Source organism: Amblyomma maculatum, chromosome 7 (assembly GCF_055883805.1).
Source record: "Amblyomma maculatum isolate TAMU_Amacu chromosome 7, ASM5588380v1, whole genome shotgun sequence".
Taxonomy (NCBI): Eukaryota; Metazoa; Arthropoda; class Arachnida; order Ixodida; family Ixodidae; genus Amblyomma; species Amblyomma maculatum.
In genome coordinates, this window is record NC_139350.1 from 83,160,167 (window position 1) to 83,183,257 (window position 23,091).

Genomic DNA, 23,091 nt, shown 5'->3' on the forward strand with positions numbered 1-23,091 from the left:
TAGGAAGTGAGAAAGAGATGGTGTAATGAAGGACGCCGAGAGTATGAGGGAAAGACTGCACCGTACAAGTACGGCCCGAAGTGCGCGGAATCTGGCAGCTGAGGCGTAACGTACCGAGAGGCCGCCGTGACGGTCACGGTTCCACGGCGACAAGACAGCCTGGTGATAGGGTACGAAAGCACCACGGCACAACGCAAGAAGGTGGCGCAGTGAGTGTTACAAATCAGATCGGGAGCAGCTACCGCTGTGTTCTCATATTATGCAACAATGCGTGCGCGTCTGTCCGTGCTTAATAAATACTATGTGCTCCTAAGTTTCATCGCTGGCAATGAGCTGCTCTGCAATAACAGGTGCTGCGTTCCGGTGCGCCGGTGTTGTTTAACGCGCATGGATACGTAATTACCCGGGAATTTTCTCATTGCTCATTCACCTCAATATGGCCTTCCCACGCTAGTGCTGCCGGAGCTTCCCGAACGTTGTGGCCAAGGGACTGGAATAGGAACGCAGTCCACATCACTGACAACCAACGCTACGTCGTCATTCAGCGCCAGAAACAGCGCGGGCTCTACGTCGACAGTCACCCCGTCCGAGTGCAGCAGCTTGGCACCGTACTGGATGCCGGATGAGATCAGGCACTACTTCCTGCACCGGCACACGGCTGAGGATGGCGAAGGAACCAGCAGCAGCCAGAAGACGGACAATGCGCTGCGAGACATTGGCCGAGAAAGGGAGCTACCTACTATCGACTCCAGCAACTGGTCCAGGTCAGCAGAGTTTGTGTCTTTTCTGGTCATTGGACATTCAAACAGCCGCTGTCATGATTGTATAAGTGCTTTTTTTTTTCGCAACAGTGCGAAGTTTTGTTTCTTTAGCAAATATTACTAGCCTTTTCTGCGCGTATAAAATAATGAAAGTGTCGGGTGAGCACAGGACGTATTTTGGAATGTTAGTTATCGTATCAGCAAGAGCAAAACTCAAAGCAAGGACTTCCGGTGTTAAACGCTCCCTAGTTCTATAACGCAGAATCGACCAGCTTACAACAGCTCCTCATCCGAGCTTTTCATAGAAGAGTAGAAGTTGTGAACAGGGCCCCTTGTATCGATTCATAAAATCAAGTTTGGGCGCACAGCAGTCGGATTAGTAAATATTCTGCGTTAGCATTATAATCTAAAGGATGGAAAACTAACTGTGTCCGCCTGCAACCTTGATTAGCAGGTTCCAGAATAGGGAGCAGAAAGCCCTGTCTACTTTCTTAGCAGAAGGAAAAAGACGGTGGGAGGCGAAAGGTAGCGCGTAAGGTGGTGCGGTGTACCACACTATGATTGCTGGTTTGGATCAAAAGAGTCTAGCGAGGGACCGCGTATCGGACGTTGTTTGACGGAGGGGCCACGCCACCTGCTCGCACGATCTGAACTTGTCAGAACTAAAGGCGGCTGCTTCTGTGGGTGAGCACTAATGCCAGCGCATGCTATGCCCAGTTTGTCGCATCTATCGCCTATACTTGTTTGCTAAAATATTTTAGTAAGTGTGTTTCATTCAGTCTGCCCATTACCTTACCTAACAAATGTGTTCATTATGTAGCATGGAAATCGAGCTGGTATTAGAGCGTCCTTTTCTTTTTTCTTAAGAAAAGAGCTGGGTGTGTTGGCTTTTGTTAATCATATTCAAACAGCTCGAAAAAGACGACGACGGAACAAACACAACACGAGCGCTGTGTTGCTGTGCTTGCTCCGTCGTCGCCTTCCCCCTCCTTTTTTTAAATAAAACAGGAAAATATCTATGCAAGGTTAATGCGCGTGCCTCAACTACCTTCGGTACGAACAGAGGAAGTTCAGTCCGAAAAGCGGATTGATGGATCCTGTTCAAGATTACGTGTCGATGACTACCGTCCACGCCGCGACATTCCGAGACTTTTTCTACCAAAGGAATGGAAGCCATAGAGCTGAACACAGCCTAGTTATTATATTAGGCGTGAAACGTTGTATATTGTCTGTATTTGTTGTACTGTGATAGTCAGCACTTCAGCCATCAACATGCACCAGTGCGTTGTGCGACGAAGACAAAGAAGAAGTACGCTGGGCTCGCCGTTGCAAGGTCCTCTCCGAACAGCTCTCCATCTGAGCGTCAATAAACGCCCTATTACAATTGGTGGAGGTGCTGGGTACGATCCCATCCAAACTGGAACTGCGAAGCCGTACACTACCCTCTACAACCGCCATGCAAGACCAGTCCACTTCTACGCTGCCGGCCGTTCCACCCACGATCATGTGTTCTGGCGTCGTGCGCCAGCGTGACCCTTGCCTCTTCAGTGGCACGGCCGACCAAGATGTCGACGACTGGCTGTCATCATATGAAAGAGTAAGCAGCTACAACAAGTGGGATGACTCATACAAGCTCAGTAACGCCATATTCTATCTGACGGACGTGGCGAACCTCTGGTTTCGCAACCATGAGGCTGACCTGTCATCTTGGTCGACATTTAAAAAGAATTTCGCGGAAGTGTTCGGCCGCCCGGCAGTGCGTAAGCTTCGTGCCGAACAACGTTTGCACGATCGTGTTCAGCGCGCTGATGAGACCTTTACCAGCTACATAGAAGACGTCGTTGATCTCTGCAAACGAGTCGACCCGGCCATGCCGGAAGCTAACAAAATCCGCTACATCCTCGAGGGTATTTCTGAGGACGCCTTCCAGATGCTGGTAGCGAAAGATCCCACCAGCGTTAGTGAACTCGTGAAGCTTTGCCAGAGCTACGACGAGCTCCGAAAGCGGCGCGCTTCTAGGCGCCGCTCCAGTGTGTGCGACGAAGGCGTATCCGCATTAGCCCTGGGCGGTTCGCCAACTTCTGAAGGGAGCCCGCTGAATCAACAGATCAAAGATTTTATTCGTGAAGAGGTCGCACGTCAAATCTCACTCCTTCCCCATTTTCAAGACTCGGGCCGCCTCGTTCCTGAACTGGCTCCATCTTTGGCCCCTACTATACGCCGTGTCGTGCAAGAACACGTCGCTGATGTCTTGCCGTCCAACCCCGTGCTGCCGCCTGTGACGGCACCTCTCACGTATGCCCAAGTAACGGCTAGGCCACCACCTTCGCCCACGTCTGGCTCCTATGTGCAGGTCCCTGCCTACCGGCCACCGCCGCATGCTGAGCCTTCGTTCCAAGCCCCACACTCAAGGTTCCGCCCACATCCTATGAAACCTTGGCGTACTACGGACAACCTTCCGATTTGCTATGCCTGCGGTCGCCCGGGCCATGTTGCACGCCTTTGTCGCCAGCGCCTCCAACCTTCACAGCCTGACATTCGACTTTATCCGTACGATACCGACTCACGCTCGCAAATGATTCCGCCCGGTTCTCAATTTGTCTCACAAGATCGCCAAACGTATGCCACTCGTCGATCACATTCTCCTCGGCGCCGATCGCTTTCTCCAATGCTGCGACGTTCTACTAGCACCGTTGAGGGAAACTAACAGCCGCAGTTCTGGGGGCAAGAACTGCGCTTGTTTCGAATTCCTCAAGTCCTCCGTGTCGTCCCGCTAATGTTATCAAAGTTTCTGTAGAAGGCGCCACAGTTCTCGCTCTCGTCGATACCGGTGCAGCCGTCTCCGTCATCAGTGAAGCGCTCTGCCGTCGAATTCGCAAAGTGACCACTCGGATTTCCGACTTTTCGCTCCGCACCGCCTCATCACAGCACATTCACCCCTCCGCATCTTGCACAGCCCGTGTGCTCATTCAAGACGTCTTGTACCCCATCGAGTTTATTGTTCTGCCGAACTGCTCGCATGATATCATCCTCGGATACGATTTTCTATCGACTCATCAAGCCGTTATTGACTGTGCCTGTGCGCAAATTGCCTTCGCCCCACTCTGTGATGCCCCCTTCTGTGATACCCCTCCCCGCACTGCAAAACTTCTCGTCGCCCATGACACCGACATTCCTCCGTTCTCTGCTGCCCTCGTACCACTGTCTTGTGAGTGGGTAACTCCTTTGACTGCGATTTTTACACCTTCCGAAGCCTATTACATTGTTATAAACCATACTTGCCACACAACTGGAAAACCTTAAGCGTTGAATTCAAGCAAGAAAATTGATTTTTATTTAATTTGTAAAAATTATCTAGGAGCATGAAATTACGTGAAGCTTCAGTAACTACGAAGCTTCTAGATGGCGCCAGGTGCTTCAGCGACACAATAAATTATCGCATGGAAAGCAGCGCGCCATTGCGCCAGGCAGGCAGTCGTGCGGCCCAACTGCAGCCTAACTTAAGCATAAAGGACTCGAAGAGGATCGTGAAAAAGTTCTGTATATTCATCATTCGATTTATAACACGTGGCTGCATATAACCGTATCTTAAGCCCCCGCTCCATGGGGCGCACAAGAGGCGCACGAGCAAGGCGCCTACGCGCCCAGTGCCGCGCCCTGACAACGCTGGAAAAAGTACGCATCTCCATGAAGCGTCTCTGACGCGCGAGCTCCTGTGTTGTTGCAAGTCTTTGTAGGCTGAAACCGGCCGAAACAGTTCGACTGCTACTTTAACCTTGTCCCGGGGCGACTTACAAAGCATTTGCACACGCTCGATGGTGTCTGCGCGATTGCAGCACGAGATTTTTAAGCACATTTCACTTATTCAATGCTTGCCGTAAACAATGCGCTGACCTGCGCGCGGTGCTCCCGGCAGCACCCAAGGCGCCACTTCTCCCCATATAGCTTCTTTAACTTGTTTATTTTATGCGGTTTGCGGCTGGCGAACCACAGCGAGTGGAGCCGCTGCACTGCGGCAATCAACTTTTCCTTGTCGATCGAGAAACTGTATGCACATCTCTACGTACCGCAGCACCGATGCCAAAAAAAAAAGCAGACAGAGAGAGATCGCGGAGACGGCGCGAAATGCATCATCTGATTGGTGCACGCCAGCCAATAACCGGCGAGTCTCCTCGCGCCAGCGCGAGCGCGCAGCGAGCGCCGCGGAAATATCTGACATGGACAGGTATCTGCTCCGCGCTCGCCTCAGCTCGCGCCTGACGCGTCACGCATGCGTAGACAGACTCCAGCGTACGTTCGTGCGCGTAGGCGCGCTCTCGGGCGCCCCATGGAGCGGGGGCTGGCGTGCTGGCAACATACCGCCCACTAGGTGGTGCTAGGGCTAACGTGCTGAATGCAGCGAATGGTTCTTTGAAAGTATACACTGCCTGTCATAATGTGCTAATCCTGTTCCCAGTACTTTGCAAATAAAATAATGACGAAGTAAAATTTTGATATAGGAGGTTTTACAAAGCCTTCGTTAGTTAAGTACTCTAGGTGAGTGCGCCGCTGGACTTCAGTTTTAATGGAATCTTCCAAGGTGGAGTAGATTCGTAGTAAGGGAGTAATTACTCATTGACATCCACCCAAGTGCAGCCATACGGCTACAAAGGATAGCTATGCAGCTTTCTCAGAAACTTCGTAGTTAAAACTTTGTAGAGACTTCGTAGACTGCCCCGGAAAGGCAGTGGTCCCGGGTTCAATCCCCGGACAAAGGCGAATTTTTCTTTAACTACGAAGTTTCTGAGAGAGCTGTATGGCTTTCCTTTGTAACTGTATAGCTGCGCTTGGGTGGACGTCAATGAGTAGTTGCTCCCTTGTTATGAATCTACTCCACCTTGGGAGATTCCCCTAAATATGCGACCAACACCGTTCCTACTTCGAGCTATTTATCAATTCGTTCTCGCTCTACCATCGGGTCTGCTGATCGTCTTGGTTAGCTCACCTGTTGGTGAGCGACTGCCCCGGAAAGGCGGTGGTCCCGGGTTCGATTCCACGATCAGGACGAATTTTTTTTCAATCAAGTTTCTGAGAAAGCTGCATAGCTTTCCTTTGTAGCCGTGTGGCTGCTCTTGGGTGGATGCAATGAGTAATTACTCCCTTATTAGACTTTAATTAGTGCTCCCCATGAGAGCGACGCGGCGTGGAAAATGAGTACTTTTTTATTAATCGAAGGCCAACCTTAATGTCACCCATGTTCATCTACTTCCACGTTTCACATGGCTAACGGTGACGTCCGCTGCCCAAGGTCGCGCATCCGACACCTGTCCGCGCTCAAAAAGGATTTGAAGCCCTTTATACCTCTGTCACACGGGCAGTTGCAATGTCCATTGAGTCGATGGAGATCGAACTCAATGCGGATCGGCCACTGCCACACGGCGGATTTCAATGACGATTGAACTCGATCGGCATTGACTCAATGAGGTTCGGGAATGGCCATTGGAATGCCAAGGAACATTGAGAGCATCCCCGCATTCACCCTAAGGTGAGACACAAGACGTAACCTTAAAAGAAACAAACCATCTTCTGGATTAAATTATTTAGACTACATTAATCAGCTCGTCAATTAGCTTTTCGGGAGTCAAAATGATCAATCACTCTAGAGAATGTGCGGTGTTCAGGTGTAAACAAACTGATGCGGTTCTAGGTGTTGTTCTGTGGCAGTGTGGCATGCTGCAGCGTTTCGCTCACGTTCGCCTTTTACTACGCCTTGCAACAACTGAGTCCAAGAAGAGCCCCACTTGTGAGACTACTGCCGAGCTTTGGCAGCATTGCTGGCGCAAAATGAATGCGGCGATTGCACATCGTTCGTCGTCGTTCCGCCGTTCCATGCCTGTGGTGCATGCGGGTTAGGCTGAGCGGTGAGGTATCTGAATACCCTTCTCTGAGCGGACTTTTATTTAAATATAGAACTTATTGCGATATCCACCCGCATCGTATTATCCTGTTTCACTTCATATTTTTACTGGATGGTGTTACCCGTGTCGTCATCTGTTGGATAACACGCTCACTATTCAATGGTCATTGAAATTTGCTGTGTGGCAGTGGTACAATTCGATGACCCTCGAAAATTTCAATGTCCATTCACTCAATGAACATTCAGATTGCCCGCGTGACAGAGGTAGTAGAAAAACGGCCTCCCTCCCCCCAGCAATGAACGATAAAGGAAACTGGAATTCGATGTGCTGCGATACTTCCCTATAGACTTTTTCAACACTGGCCAAAGGGCGCTGCCATATTAGAGACTGGGCTGTGCTCAAAACACAGGAAAACGCTGTGGATTCTTCCCCCACGCCTGCTTCACAGCCCAGTCAAACCGGTTTCTCCCAGGGTCGTGAAAAGGTCTATAGGATGGCGCAGCGGTTACGGCGCTCGACATACTGTTCCTAAGGACGCGGGATCGAATCCCGGCCTCGGCGGCCGCTTTTCAATGGAGGCGAAAAGCAGGCACCCGTGTGCTGTGCGATGTCAGTGCACGTTAAAGAACCCCAGATGGTCGAAATTTTGAGAGTCCTCCACTGCGGCGTCTCTCATAGCCTGAGTCGCATTGGGACGTTAAACCCCACAAGCCACAGACCAAAACTTCCTTATACCTTTAGCCGGCAATTTCAAGGAAGTAATCAGCCTGTTCAATATACACAATCATTTGAAATACCCAGGCTAGATAGTATTTGGTGAAATGATACAGTTACAGACGCTCCACCCCTGCAGCCTCTCATTAATTGCTAGGAAAACCCCCATCTTTCTGCGTTTTGGTAGAAAATAATGCTTGAGCTACTTTTTTGTGGATACATAGGAACTTACGCAAATTGGGAATATATGAAATGTATTTGAGGAACGAATCCAGGTAGTCCAATAGCGCATAAGCAAAGTTGCCGCCTTACTTTAGTGGCACTGATGTATTCAAATTTAGTTTTTTCCTGGTAGCATCAGGATTTCGAATAATGTGCCCAGCAAATTTAGTCGCTTGCAATAAACAAATTTGCGGATCAATTCAGGGGCTGAAAATTGCTCTACGAAGAACTTCATCACGTAATAAATCAGTAAAACACGTTGTTGGGCTAGTTGGTGCATTACATGAAGAAAGACTAACCAGCCAAGAAGGCTCACACAGGAAAAAACAGAGAAGCAGAAAGAAAGAGGCTGGACTACCAAATGATTAATTTGCAAGATCGAGGTTCAAATATATAGAGGTGCTAAGTCACATGACCTTCTCACAATCGCCATCACAACCTTCCCTCGTGGAAACACAATTTGCATTAATCGAAACTTCTTTATCTTACCTTCGCTTACCCAGTTATCGCTGCCTGCTTGTAATATAACAATATCTATGCAAAGCAGCGTCATAAACAACCAAAGGCATGCACAATACAAACAGCAACAAAACCCTTTGCACATTGTTATTCAACCATAAATCAACGCCATGTAGAACGGGCACACACTTTATCTAACAATGCCTGGAAATTATAAAACAGATTCAATGAACATGATTTCCTTACTTCTACATGGCGTTGATTTATGGTTGAAAGGGTTCTGTCACTGTTTGTATTGTGCTTGACTTTGGTTGTTTATCTTTGAATAGATAGTGTTATATTACAAGTAGGTAGCGCTCGAAGGTAAGATAAAGGAGTTTCAATTATTGCAAATTGTGTTTCCACGAGGGAAGGTTTTGATGGCAATTGTGAGAAGGTCATGTCACTGAGCGCCTCTATATATTTGAGCCTCGATCTTGCAAATAAATCAGTTAGTAGTCCAGCCTCTTTCTTTCTGCGTCTCTGTTTTTTCTTGTGTGCATCTTCTTGGCTGGTTAGCCTTCCTTCATGTAATAAATCAGCTTCTGTTTGGGTTTTACTTTTTTTTTTCATTTGCCTTTTACTTGTTTTACGGGTTTGCGAGGTAATATTTTGAAATATGTTGATTTTTTTAGACATTGTACTTCCCACTTCTTTTTAGCTCGAGTGGAGAGGCAGTGTCTGGAAATATTTTATGACAGCCCTCGGATTAGCAGCGATGACCACCATCGGCGAAGCTTGTGAGGGTAGTTGGAACCTTATTTTTTCTTATGGCTGAAATGGTTGTAAGGGAGTTCAGCTATTGTACCAAACTGGCCATGCCCGGACAGAGCTTTCAGCCAGACGCGGTGGTTGCGCAGGCGGAGAGGCAGGTGGTGCCACAAGCCCCGTCGCGCTCTGATCACGGTCATGGCGGTGACCGTGGCCGCGTTGCTGGCGATGTTCCTCGTCACAGTCGCGGCAGAGTCCCACCTCACTTGGACGAAATCCGAACTTCATGCCGGTGGCGCGCTTCGTGACGTGGATGCAGCGGGCGCCGAAGAAAATCTCAGCGAATTCCTCATGCCGGGGCCGAAAGATTGCAGGACGCGTCAAGGCGCCAATCGAAACGATGATTACGACGATCCAGAGAAGACCACAGCGGGTTCCCGCAGCGAGGATCAACCAGAAGCAACCGAACATGCAGCTGGTGAAGTGGTGCCGAAAAGTGACCACACTCACAAAGTTGGAGGGTTCAGGTCAAATGGCCTTATCGCTTTTCGCAAAGCAGTGAGTTTTCTTGTTCCTGTATATGCCGTTTTAATTTATTGATTTATTATACTCTAAGGGCCATGCCATTATATAGAGGAGGGGCTACAAGTAAAACATAAAAAAAAAAATTCAGCAAACTGGAGTCAAAGAAGCATAACACTACACCTCTTTCGCCCTACACGTAGCGAATGAAGTATCGGAGACGGCGAAGGGTGTGGTATGGTTTTATGGGCAAAACATGCCGCTGCTGGCAGCGTGGTAGTACGGAGGATTCGATCTTGTATGGGGACAGTTTGCTACGTTTCTCTCAATGGCGTCAAGTGGTTGCGTGGCGGATCGATCGAAAGAGAACAACAACACGGGTTTCTTTTGCCCCGGAATTAGCACCGAATGGGTTTTGGAGCCGTGCAAAGAACGAAACGTGAGACATTATGCGCTGTACAGGATCCGATATTGCAGTTGAAAGGAAGCTGATTTGCACAGGTATGCTCGCGCGTTCATGTTTGGATGAACAAACAAGCAGTTAGTTCGCATTACTGACCTCCCAAACAAATCTTGCTATAATGCTGATTCTTCGTGAGCTGAATGGCCCGGATTGCATGCGATCGCTGACAATGCTATAAATGTTTTTGTTGGGCATTTAGTTTATTCTAGTGCAGCAGATTATGTTCAACAAGTTGGCTTCTGTCTCTAGACGGCACCAAATTATGCACATGCGGACAGCATGATTGCTAATAGCGCCCTCGATCACTTGCACTAGTGCGCATCGGGCCGCCATGGTGCGCACCATATATCTACGGTCAACCGTACCGGTGCGCACCCGCTGTCCTAGATCACCGACAGCGAATTGGTGGTTCGCAAGGGTACAGTCTTGGCAGGCAATGCGGGACGCGCGTGGCGAAGAAGCTGCTTTGCACTGCTCGATGTGCTCGCGTGTGCACGCAGACTAACGAGATGAAGAAATAGTACGGATGGTTGGCACAATCGATAAACTGCAGTCAGATTCGTCTGATAGCCAAGACAATGTGATAATCAACCTCACACAGTGTAAACACTGTGTAGGACGCCCGAAAGACGACTGGTAGTTCTTTTATCGGGCAGATCGTCTTCAACGATAGGGGAGTGAGCATCTGTTTACGATTCGCTGCTTGGCATAGCAATGTGCAGAGAATGTGACACATGGAGCGTGGAATGTACGCCTCGTGCCTTTGAGACATGAAATGTGTGATTTATATGCAGTTCCGAAAGCATTTCTGAACTGGAACGTCTGCTACAATATGATCGCCATGGCTATGAGAAGTCGTGCTTTTAAGTTCTGTGGGGCCCTTACCCACAGAAGACGGCTGAAGAATACGCCCTTCCATTCATTCCTTTAGTAGGTAGCTTACACCCGTATGTTTCTGAGTGACCACGATTGTGTGCGTAGTGCCTGGATTTCATGTGTGGTATTTGGGCAGCAAAAGGTGCCCGTCGATGCTGTACACGCTCTGATAGACAACTGTTCAATGCTGCCATTGAACTGTGCCTCATTTCAACACTTATGCCATGCTGTACATCAATCATATCGCCTTCCTAGTGACTTTCGGGTGAGCAATTAAAATACGTAGCAGAGGCACCAAAATAAAGAAGACACGGATCGTTGTGTTGTAAAGAAATGGATACAGTGACAGTGCTGCTAGTTGATGTGCTTTACTTGACAGTGACTAGACCTTTCCCGCGTCACCGAGCGGCCGCGCAAAGCCCCCTGGAGAAATGGAGTGCCGCCGAGCTCACGTCTCTCCGACTCTCCCTGTTCTAAGGCGAACTTTTCTCTTCCATCTCGGCGCCCTTGCTGTGCTGCTGCTTCCCACTTTTTTCTTTGAAGTATATTGTGCCCACTATTCCTTTACATCGTGTTGCACAGTTGGGTGCTGCGTTCTAAATCCATGGACCACCATCCGACACGAAAAGTCCGCCGTTCGCCCACTGCTGCTCTCCGTGGCGGCGTGCGCATGCGCAGTATGGAATATGCCAGTGCTCGCTGGGACCCCTTCCAAATCGGATTAATTCAAAGACTTGAAAAAGTGCAACGCAGAGCAGCCAGATTGATCTTATCGAAATTTTCACGCAAAGATTCGGTCACACAGATGCTCAATTTGCTACAGTTACCTTCTTTAGCAGATCGACGTAAATCATCAAGGCTGAAACTTCTCTTCTTATTATCCAGGATCTTTTACAATATTGATAAATCACAGTATTTAGTTTTACGAGAAACAAAGAATTTACGAAGAAGGCATGATTATAATTACCACGTTCCACAACCCCACACTAATGCATACGCTAACTCATTTTTTCTCCGTATAACAGAGTGGAATTCTTTGCCAGTTGTTGTTATAGAATAAAACACATTATCTTGCTATGAAAATCTAACAAGAACTTGTAAATGCATTTTGTATACACTACTTTATTTATGTTTCCATTGTTTGTTGCGTTGTTCTTTTTTCTACAGACATTTAAGTTTTGTTGTTAAAAAGTGTATCAACTGCCTCCCACATTGTAACGTCCTTCACCGGCCAACAGTATCGAAAAATAAATAATAAATAAACCCTTCTCTCAGCGCCGACGCGCGCACCTGGAGCCCAGCGGCGAAACACCTTGGAACGGCGCAGCTCGTTGGATGGTTAGGACGCGTCCGCTGTAGCGGCGTGTGCCTCGCATGGCAACCTTGGCTTCACATGACGTAGTGAAGCTTTCGCTTCAATGTCACGAAAAAATTGCACACATACAGCACGCCAACAGGTTTGCCAGCATCCGACGCGGGATGCGATCGCTCCGTTCTCGCATCATGCTTTGCTCGCGGATCCGCCAGGGGATGACGCGGGGATGCAATTTGTGGAAAGGATTATTACGAGAGTCCCCGCATATCACTGATTAAGGGTTCCGTTAGTCTCCTTTACTCACTGTGTACACGAGGACAGCACTTACAGGAACTTCACATTTACGTTTGCATTCCTTTATTTTCCTTTAGGTGGGAACTGTATGCAGACAGCCTGTCTTCAAATTCTGTTCTGGTGGACCACCAGAGTTTTACTACAACAGAACAAGCAGTGTTTGTGAACTGCTGGCGTCGGACGGAACAGGGGTTTGCAACAGGGGTCGCAACCGATTTGCGTCGATGAACACCTGCCGCCAGCAGTGCGTGGACACTAAAACGCCCGCTCCAGAATGCTACAAGAAGGCCGTCTTCGCTCAATGTCAGGCGTAAGATACTGACAATCTCCTCACATTTCTTCGCCTAAAACGCTAACACTGAGAGCGCCAAGCGTTTTTGCAAGTACATGAAGTAATGGCAATAACCGTTTGAAGGCACAACTCCGAATGACGCTCTATACGCATATAATTTTTGGCCTTTCAAGCAATAGAAATACATAGCCCCGTAAGAGGGTTCGCTGAGACCTTTGAAAGCCACTGTTTATTGCCGAACATTCTGTATACGTAAGCTGTGCGAACAGATGTTCTGCCAAGGCTATGTGCAATGCAGTCTACGTTCTTCAGAAATGTTCTTCGCTAAATACAAACCAAAAAAAGAGAATTTACGTTTTCGCTTAAGACAGCAATATACATGCTACATTAAATCCGTGGGTACCTTGTGTAGCCGAGGAAAGACTAGATACACCTCATGCTTGAAGCTGCAAAGCCACTCTTTTCGCCTCAGACTGATGCTTCCTGAAATACACTGGTTTTCCAGCTCCATATTAATAAAATAGGAATGTTCCGGATGTAATCCGCCTTTTTCTCAAAATGTGGCGCCCTCTGCGAGTTGTTGAAAATCCTTCTGTTACTGGTTGAAAATGTCTTTAGGAGATGCAGCCGTCAGCGAAATGACGGTGTGCGTTCTTGACAGCTACCGCCATCTGTCGCATACGCCTGTCACGAATATTAACTACTCATGGCTTCCTATATCAGCTATGGCTGCGCCGATCGCTGAGGCCAAGAACTGCGCATGCGCAGCTGGGTTTGGTGGTTTGTTTTCAACCAGGGGGAGAGGCCCGCATGCGCAAAGCGGCCTTGTGAAAGAGGCGAATTTTACACACCGTTCCGAACTTAAATCCCTATCATATTGTACATGCAGACCAAAAGTAAAAAGGACCACGCGAGCCTAAAGGTGAAAACTATATTCAGCTCGCTCTACCGGCAGATGTACAGTAGAGAGCAAGAGTACGTAGGCACATCCGGTGAGGCACCTGGATGTTGAGATGCTCTTCTTATCGGCAGCCCGTGCGAAGATACTGTCTTTACCAAAAGTAACCGAGCAGCCCTGCCGGCCGGCGAGGCAGGCACGGTGCCGAGCCACAGAAAAAGAATTTCGTAAAGAGCGTACAATTCTATAGGGCCCAGCGGCCCAATTGACTGTAGCGCACCAAGCAGCCGGTGCTTGACACACATCCGCTTTCGATTCAAGGCCCGCGGTTTTAATACTAGCAAGCGCTGTCGTACATCCGCGCTCTGTTGGCGCAGTGTTCTGTACGGTGCGGTATTGTTTTTCTATGTATTTTCAGCATTGAAATATAAAATAAGTTAAAATTGCCGCTGACTGGCCATTAATACAGCTGCGTCAAAGTCTTTGCCAAACAGCAGCATTGCAGAAAAGACGCCAGGTGCTTTGTGAAATAAGCATTTATTTTGCTTTATACAAAAACAAATCCGACACACTTCTGTCACCGTTTGGTGCATAAAAGCAACCAAAATGTAGATACATCAGCCGACATGTAAATTACAAAAAAGTGACAAAAATGTTACACAAGGCAAGAAACAATCATAGGCAGACAAACGTAGCATTACGTGCAGATGCACAAAGTATGGCAAATGATAGTAAGAAAATAGACATACACAATGCTCACAATACACGCGGGGCTTCCTCAGAGTATACGCTGTATTTTATTATAAACACAGATTTCAAGCAAATACACTGCAAGTCGTCTTGGGTATTACTCCACTGCAGGACATCGCTTTGAGCATAAATGCACACCCCTTTCTTACAGCACCATGATCTTTTTGGCACGACCTTGGCAGCAAAATTCCAGCATCCTCAGCATTAATTTTTTTTTTCAACAAGTTTGAAAAGTTTCTTAACATAAATATGTTGCAAGCTCGAAACAAAGTAGAAAACATTCAGGCTCATGTTAAAAAATGTGAAGCATTCATTTCACGATGCAAATGTCACTAGCACTTGTTAAGTTCACAGCCAAGAGTTACAATATAAAAATGGCTCCACTATTATGCACGTCATTATAACCTGAGTATCTTGGGAACGCTGAACAATACAAACCAATCAAGCTTAGCATGGATTGTTATCACATAGTCAATTTTTTGGAATGTGAAAATGTGCACTGATATTAATATCTCAGGAAACATTAGGGACATTAATTTCGTGCCTATTAACGCATTTCCAGCTTGATTAACAGTTATATCGTTATTGAAATATATGATGTGCAAATTAAGTCACGTGAAATGGAAAGCCGAAAGCGAAAGCTCAAACCCATTGACTCGGGGGACATGGAAGTTTGATCCACACCTCTTTCGCGTATGCTGCAATTGTTTCACCAGGGCACACAGCAGAGACGGCCACTTCCTGGCATCAGCTGGAACAATAACAGTAGAAGTATTTGATCCCGTGATGCACCTTTTCCGAAGCTGTGTAAACAGGCGAAACGTGAGAAAGCTCTAAAGGAATGGAATTACAAACATGGTCAATATAATTTATCGAACCTCGCGCGCGTACCCACATCAAATGCACATTGCAAACTACACGGCGAAGATCCCTATCAGTAATGCCCGAGCATTGCTACATTTCCCGTTGTTAATTTTTGGTTTTAAAGCTGCACTGACAGCTCACTATGCGTTTCATTCGATAAAAATATCTAATACGCGGGCGGAAACAACAGAGCGGATACCAGACAGACGTTCATAGTTGTTGTTAAGAGCACTGAAAATAAAGGCGCGGGTAGAATGCATGTTTTCAAAAACGGAGAGGACGGAATCATCGGCGCTCCACTTCTTTAGTATCGAGCTCTTTAGAAGCACCTCGGCATTTCATTTTCTATGGTCATTCTTTAAAGCGCATTCCCTTGCTGCACGTTTGTAATGCGGGATTTTTTAGCGCTGATGACAGTCTTCGACACACAAGTTTCCTCACATAATTACAGGGTATTCAGCACAACACAAACACACACAAGAAAGGGGACACCACGGTGAATTCCCTGTTATTATGTGTGACGACCAACCAGCTCAGCAGGTAACTCTCTTAAGGTACAAATTACTAGTCTCCGATTGTTTATGTGTTACCTTTTTTTTCGGCCATCTTAACAATCTCTACGTAATACGCGAGAACTTTCGTCTTTACCACATTAGCCTATTCTTTCGTATTTGGAATTTCACCCGGCCAACACATAACCATCAGAGAGAGTAGCCGGGCCAATTGGTACATGATCACTAAGCAAAGGAACGCACTTTCGACAGGACACAGGGAGTAAGACAACACACAGAAGCAACATGAAGCGCTGAGTGTTGTTTTACTCCCCGTGTCCTGTTGAAAGTGCGCTCTTTTCCTTAGTGATCAGCACATATCACCTGAAATAAACTACGCAAAAGCAGCCCAAAACGTAAAACTCAACGTGAAACCATGCAAACCTAACCGCTAGGCAAACCAAACAAAGAGTGTCAGACATGGGGTTCGCTCTTATCTAACTGCGCAATAACCGGCGTGCACTTATTGCGCCATAGCTCAGCTCATATGCCTTCCCTTCACAATCGCGCCCGTCAGAATGGTGAGTTAAACTGCTTAAAATGCAGGGTAGTTTGCAAGAAGAAAGCATTTCTCACCTTGTCTTTGCTGGAAGCTGCCGGGGTCTCACGAACTGGCGGGCATAGAGCGAGATATATATAAAGAGATGACACTCACTGCCATTTGCGGCCCAGCCTTGGTCCAGCTCGAGGTTTCACAACTCTTTCAGATGGCGTTGCACTTACAAAAAATAAAGTTTTAGCTTCAGAATTGTATGTAAATAAAAAAAACTTTAGGCAGGTCGAAGTAACAGAATATATATTGTTTGGTTACTAAAAGTGAGAAAAGATTGAGTACACATAGTATTAATTTTCGCGGCTAGGTGGCATGCGTCGCAACCTCCCGATTCAAAGGGTTCTGCTTTATCTATAGCCCCATATGCCCATGCGAACACTTTTTGCGTCCCTGTCGTACCCTATAAAAGGGGCGCGAGAGTGGGCTGATGACGAGCAAAATCGTTCTGTATTGCTTCAGGTACTGCCTCCGCTCTTTTAAACAATGCCGGTAACTACTTAGCGAAGTGGCGCAAGTGCCTGTGAGTCAAACCGTCAAACTACGAGACGCATGCGAAAGACCGAAACCGAAAGTAGCATTGCGGCCTTCGAGATTTGATATTTTGAAGCGCCCCGCTCCGAGACTGGCACGCTTCACTGACTCCGCTGTTGATTAGTAATTAATAAGAATAGTTGATTAATTATTACAGGCTTGCATAGTAGTTGTCATAGGTTTGGCACATTTCAGAAGCAGGAAACAAAGTATGGCACTTAACAGTGCAGAAACATGACACAAAGTAGTGCTATGTACAATGTTTGCTTAGGGCAGTCTCCATTAGTGAGCCTTTCAAGACTACAGGCCTGCATATACTGCTAGGATGCATAGAACGCATTTGCTTAATTCTAAACAGTGTAAAGCTGACAAATTGAATGGATAATATTGCGAGTTTTAGTGCTCACAGTGATTGTAGCATGAGGAGAAAATCCCATAGGTATACAAACTGGTGCAAAAATATCAAATATGCATCGAGCAAATGGTGTGGGCAGAAGGTATCGCGCAAAAGCAAAGCAACCCAGTCATGGAGAACAAAAAACAATATACAGAGCACGCTACAATTAACGCTACATCGAAATCCCTGTCAGGTGACACTGCAGTAAATGAAGGCTTCAGGTTCAGTCCCGTCAGGGGTGGAAGCATTCCCATGATCATGTTCTTTACTAAACTATCCAACTACATACAAACAGATGATCATGCAACCACGGAGCTTCATTTTGGCCTACACTACATGCTTCACAGTCGTCTTGTACATCCTAAAGAGAAACAAATAGAACCACAGAGAATGCACGTTGCACTTTCAGCACTTTTCTCATCGATACTAGTAGGCGCCGACCGAAAACACCTCCGCAAGTTGTCTTTGTCCATTTCCGTGTCAAGCGCTCCACGAAATTTTATCGCTGCAGGCCCTGAACTTCGACTGCATTCTATTAGACTTTCAGCATGCTTACAGAATCCGCACGTTACTTCGAATTCAGACGACGCTAAAAAAACACCACCTTGTCACGGAATCAGCTGTTTGCTTGCAGGCTGCCATGTGCACGCCATGACGCCGCCTAGTGGTATCGTGTATGTCAGCCATTCAGCGTTCGGTGGACTGTTTTATTTTACTTTGGACGAGGGCCTGTACATCAAGTTTCTTTTGTCGATACAATTTCCATTTTTAGTCTATTTCCTCCAGAGATACCTGTGCTTTATTTGCCTCTCGGTGTTCCCTTGAAGCTGCCCGTCGTTGTTCAATGGCTTCCCTGATTTACTTATTCCACCAGCTCCTTGGCTTCCTCTTCCCACTGCAGCGGTTTGCTACTTTAATCTCCTTAATTTTTCTCCTTATGAGTAGTTCTACCTGTTCATAATCCCAGTCTTCCATGGGGCTTTTCTCTATTGCTTCTTCTATGTCTGCTGCTATCCGCGACATTTGATCGTCTTTTAATTTTGCGTTTACGTTTTGTCTAAGTTCCATTTCTCTTTTCATCAAGGGCCCCATCTGCAGACTAATACGTTTATGATCACTTCCCAGACTACACTCCCCTTCTTCGTCTATTTCCATTTTTGTGACCTTGCTATAAATTCCCTGCGACATTAGACAGTAGTCAATGGTCGTCTGCCTGTTCCGGAACTCCCACGTGATTTGTCCCTCATATTTTGTTTCTCTATTTACAATAACTAGGTCGTGTAGCTCACAGAAATCTACCATTAGCTTCCCGTTACAATCTGTGTATCCATCCAGATCGTTCATGTGGCCGTTGATGTCCCCCAGTAGAATATTATCGGCCCGTCTCCAAACTGGCTTATATCGTCGCTGAGACATTCAACGAGACCCTTGTTTTCTTGCCTGCATTGGTGTCCTGTTCCTAAATAAACTACCCCTAGCCATGTCATTATGCCGGCAATTGTTCCTGATATCCAGATATGTTCTTCGCAAGATGATTTTATTCCTTGCCAATTTGTTCCCTGGTGTGTCAACACACCTACCCCTCCTCCCTTTTTTCCGTTCTCGCTCTGTTGCACCCTTCCCAGACGTTGCCTTCTATCCTGAGATGAGTCTCGCATAGAGCATACACAACAATTTTGTCATCCTTCAACTATTGTTCTATCTCTAACCATTTCGCTCTTTTTCTACCTCCTTGCATGTTTACGTAGCTGATCCTAGTGTTAAATCTCTTTTTCGTACTTTTTTTCTCGACCTCCTCTTTGCGATTTTGTTGGGCTCAGCCTCCATTATTACGCTTTCTTCTGCTTCACTTTCAACTACCCCTGCGCACAGAGCCCTCGCGGACCCCGAAAAAAGCTACAACCCTGCCTGCCAGGGGCCAGCCGATCACTGCTCCCACCATTCTGTTAAAATGTATGCCATCTCGCTGAAAAGCCCTGCCAAAACCTGCTCTATGCACCTCCCTATTTACCTCAACCACTTCGAAACGCTTCTCCAGGCTTAACGTTCTTATGTCCTGATTAACTGTCACCCCGTCATTTTCAAGCTATCCGTTCGTTCCTAGCGCCTCCGGTACTGTGCATACAACTATCTGCGCTTGCTGAGCTTTCGCCCTGATATGGTCAACTTCCTGAGCTAAATTTTTCACCACTCCGGCAGCTTCACCATTTAGGACATCGTTCCGGCCCGCGATTACTATCACCATATTGCGCTCGACGGATTTTTTGAACAGCCTATTTTTGCTCTTTCAGCACTGCGCTCATTGTCATCCCTAGGAAGGTTCAAACTAACACTCGCTTATCACCATTTATCCGTTCCGTAATATCTCGCCTGCACCTGCTCATGTTGGAACTTCCCGGCGATAAGCACCTGGGCATTCTCTCTCTCTCCCTCCCAACTTTTGGCTCCTGCTTTAGGTTATCTATATCCTTCTCTCTGGAATTTTCATTCTTCCTTACTTCCTTTTTTCGCGACTTTTTAGCAGCTACTTCTGAATAACTCTGTAGGTTCAGCTCCGCTTGACCTACTTTGCTTATGCCTTCCATGCCAGTGCTGGTCCCATCCACGTGGCCCGCACTGGAATGTCCGTCTTTGTTGCTTCCAAGGGCAATGTCGGCCTTTTTTTTTTTTCATTTAAGGAAGCTGTCCCAGCAGTTTCTAATTTTCTGCCTTTAATAAACCTAATTCATTTTCTAAGGCTTCCACACGAGACACTAAACCGCCCTTTTCTAGTTCAAATATATCTAGGCGTGCACTCAGCACGCAACACGGGCACAGAACGTCAGTGCCTTCCGCTTCCTCTACCGAGTCGCAACGAGTTTTCTTGAGATTAACCTGCGTCTCACACTGCGTACACTGTACTTTCTTTTGATTGCACATCTTAAGCATATATTAACCGAACTATTTCTACTACGAATTCTCAGAATATACAGACTGCAAAGGAAAGACCCAAAAAACGACTAACAAACACGCGTTAAAATAAATTCTGCGAATGCCAATAGCCTAGACAAAAGATTAATTATCTAAAATTCTTACAAAATAGCTAAAAAATGAACGCCGAAAAAAGCTGAAAGCGAAATAAAGTTATAAAAGAAACAGCACATCTATTTGACGCTTTCGGAAGCTCCCGCTCCCGCTGGCTGTCAAGATGGAATGGAATGGATTGGAATGAAATATAGGAGCGCCCCCTTTGAAACGGGGTGGGAGCAGTTGCTATCATGCTCATTTATTGATATCCTGCTCAAGATAGTGCCAGAACACAACTCTGCCTCGTAGTGGCTGCGCGCGTAAACAGGAGAGGGCTGGGAGTGGGCATCGGTGCTTACACCCCAGGCACATTAAAAGTATGAAGACAACTATTACATGCTTTGCACAGCGAGAAAGAGTAGCAGTTAAAAACAAAGGATGATCGGCTGCGCCGATGGCGTAGCGGTCTGATGCTGTGGCCAATGGGGATCTTTTCGCACCGTAGCCTCGTCTGTGCGCAGTCTGGCCACATTTCATTCATTTTTGCGGCTCGCAAAGTAATCGTCTCTAGACATCGTTTTTTACTAGAAGGCAGGTAGTAGCGCTATAGTAGTGAGACAATACTTTTCGGCTAAGCTCAGCTTATGTCTTGACTGGGGTCAGTAAGAGTACACGTCAAACCGAGTAGTCACCTGTGAGGCATCAAAGCAGGCCTGCGAGATGCCCATCTCACTTGGCCGTCGCTGGTGAGGAGTTTAAAATGGGCAATATATGACGCTTCACCGCGTAGCCGTCTTGGAGACACCGAAGCGGGCCTGGGAGGCGGCACTGCTGACACGACCGGCAATGCGCTTGGGACAACAGGTTAGAGGCTCCTTACACTTATGTCAAGCGATTTAACTTGAAAAAGCGTATTTCTCGTACTTAAGCTCACTACGGTGAGCTCAATTGAGCTCACTTCGGTGAGAATAGCGACATAACACGTTTGGTAAGATAATTCTGCGATTAGTCACAGTCATTTCTTCCATTTTTATGAGTAAGCAGCGCACATACAAAGCCCGCCACGCACACCGGCTTCCGACGCTGGCTGTCAAGCTAAGTGCTACGGTGTACGGTCCGGTGAAGTCCTGAATCCAAGAGTATGGGTGACCACTTAGTCTCAAAGGTAGCTTAGCCGTTAAACGTAAGTATAAAAGCTGTCTCCTAGCCATCTTCCGCTTCCACGAGGGGTCTGACGCTATGAACTCATGGGACGTTATGTCAGGCTAGATTAAGCAGATGCCTGTTCGACTGTTCCTGCATGACTGTAGCGATATATTGCACCAACACTTTAACGGGTTATTTCCTGGCACGTTGCTGCAGGCGAGATATACTCGACACCTGGTGGTGGTACATGAATGGCAAGGGATGTCGCCGCTGGAGGTTCCCTCGTGGTCTCTGTCCCTCCAATGGAACGGACGTATTCCGCACTTCCCTGGACTGCATCCGCAGGTGCTCCGATCCCAAGGGACTCGAACCGTGTCACGCGCCGACTGCAGTACCCTGCGAGGCCAAGCAACTACGCTTCGGCTTCTTTGCGGACGCGAACCCGCATGGCTCCGGAACTAGGCGCTGCCGAGAGCTACCTTTCGCAGGCAGAGAACGGACGCGCCACTGCCTCGCCGGCGCCAACCGTTTCCCAACGATGGAGGCCTGCAGGATGGCCTGCATGCAAGCTGACCCTTAGGTCATGCCGAGCGGCGCAGTACAGTTATAGTTCACAATCCGGTTGCATTGTTTTCATCTGAATGACACGCATTTTATTGTCGCCATGTTATCACATGCGTGCAGCCACTATAGTAAAGCGGCATGAACACATTTGGAGGCAGTGATTAGCGGACTAGTGCTAACGACGAAGCCCGCAGCATAAACCTTGCAAATGCTGCCACCTATCTATATATAAAGATGAAAGAAATTTTGTACTAATGTGTAGATAAGACTCGATCGCGCTGCACATCTTCGAATTTTAGCACATTCAAGGGTACACTTAAAGTTTAGTTCCACATAAGTTTCAGTTAGAGTTAGTAATTGGGAAGGGTGGTGGCATTGCAGCAGAAGAAAGCTATGACCATTATTTACCGGGTAATTTTAGAGCGTTAGCTCTACTGCAGCCCTTCGTCAAGGTCATCTGACGCCACAACGTGACCTCAGGTGCGGCGCGAAGAGTCGCCACAGCTCAATTCTTCTTTGCCCATGCAGCGCGCGGGGCCGGTGGCACTCGTTTCTTCTTCTGCTCAGCACACTGCTGCTGCTTCTTCTTTCACAAACTAGCCAATATTTATTCGTACCGGCACATATCTCCACAAATATCCAACATTGCGTGACACCATGCCACACAGCCTTCCGTCTCCTGCCTACCCTTTCCCTCCACCGCCGCCGCTGACCCTCTGGCTCACCTCCTGGGAATTCTTTCTTCAAAATGCCTTCGATACCTTCGTGCCTTCACGGTTCATCACATTATAATCTCATGTTCAAATCTTGAACAACTTAGAACAAATATTTTACTATATTTTACAAAGACCACATACCATTTCGACCTGCATTGCGTTTAGGCGAACAAGCACTTGTTTTTTTTTTTCTTGTTTGTACGTTTCCGAAGAAAGCCAATGCTTTAAATCAGATATGAGTATTATAAGTATGGGCACTTAACAAATCATCTAAAGTTGCGTTTGACGCATGTTAGCCGCAGTCACGTATGCACCAGAAAACCCTACATAACTAACATTCGTGCCGTCTAGAGCCGGCTGTGGTGTCCTCAAAACTCGCAGACAGCCATGGAAGAATCGCGTGCTGAAACCGCTGCTTCGGGTGCGTTTCCATGATGTTCGCAGACTGTCATGGAGGAGTCAAGACACTGCAAACCGTCCATGACAAGACTTAACCGAGCTTCCGCTCTGTAAACTAGAGTCAGCCAAGTTGAATCCCAGCAGCCAACTC

The 23,091-nt window shown here is 47.2% G+C and overlaps 1 protein-coding gene across 1 annotated transcript; it reads left to right on the forward strand.

Moving 5' to 3' along the window:
* Window positions 1–615: 615 nt before the first annotated feature.
* On the forward strand, window positions 616–21,841 carry LOC146183766 (papilin-like). The gene is made up of 4 exons (XM_084608424.1): window positions 616–764; window positions 8,953–9,289; window positions 12,351–12,583; window positions 21,478–21,841. The coding sequence occupies exons 1-4, from the start codon at window positions 616–618 to the stop codon at window positions 21,839–21,841; spliced, it is 1,083 nt and encodes a 360-aa protein (XP_084464550.1).
* Window positions 21,842–23,091: the final 1,250 nt, after the last annotated feature.

Excerpts from the sequence above, each read along its gene's own strand:
- LOC146183766 (XM_084608424.1), top strand. The coding sequence starts at position 616 with ATGCCGGATGAGATCAGGCACTACTTCCTGCACCGGCACACGGCTGAG. Across the intron at positions 9,290-12,350 it reads AACATGCAGCTGGTGAAGTG|GTGGGAACTGTATGCAGACA; the intron begins GTGCCGAAAAGT and ends ATTTTCCTTTAG. Across the intron at positions 12,584-21,477 it reads GTCTTCGCTCAATGTCAGGC|GCGAGATATACTCGACACCT; the intron begins GTAAGATACTGA and ends ACGTTGCTGCAG.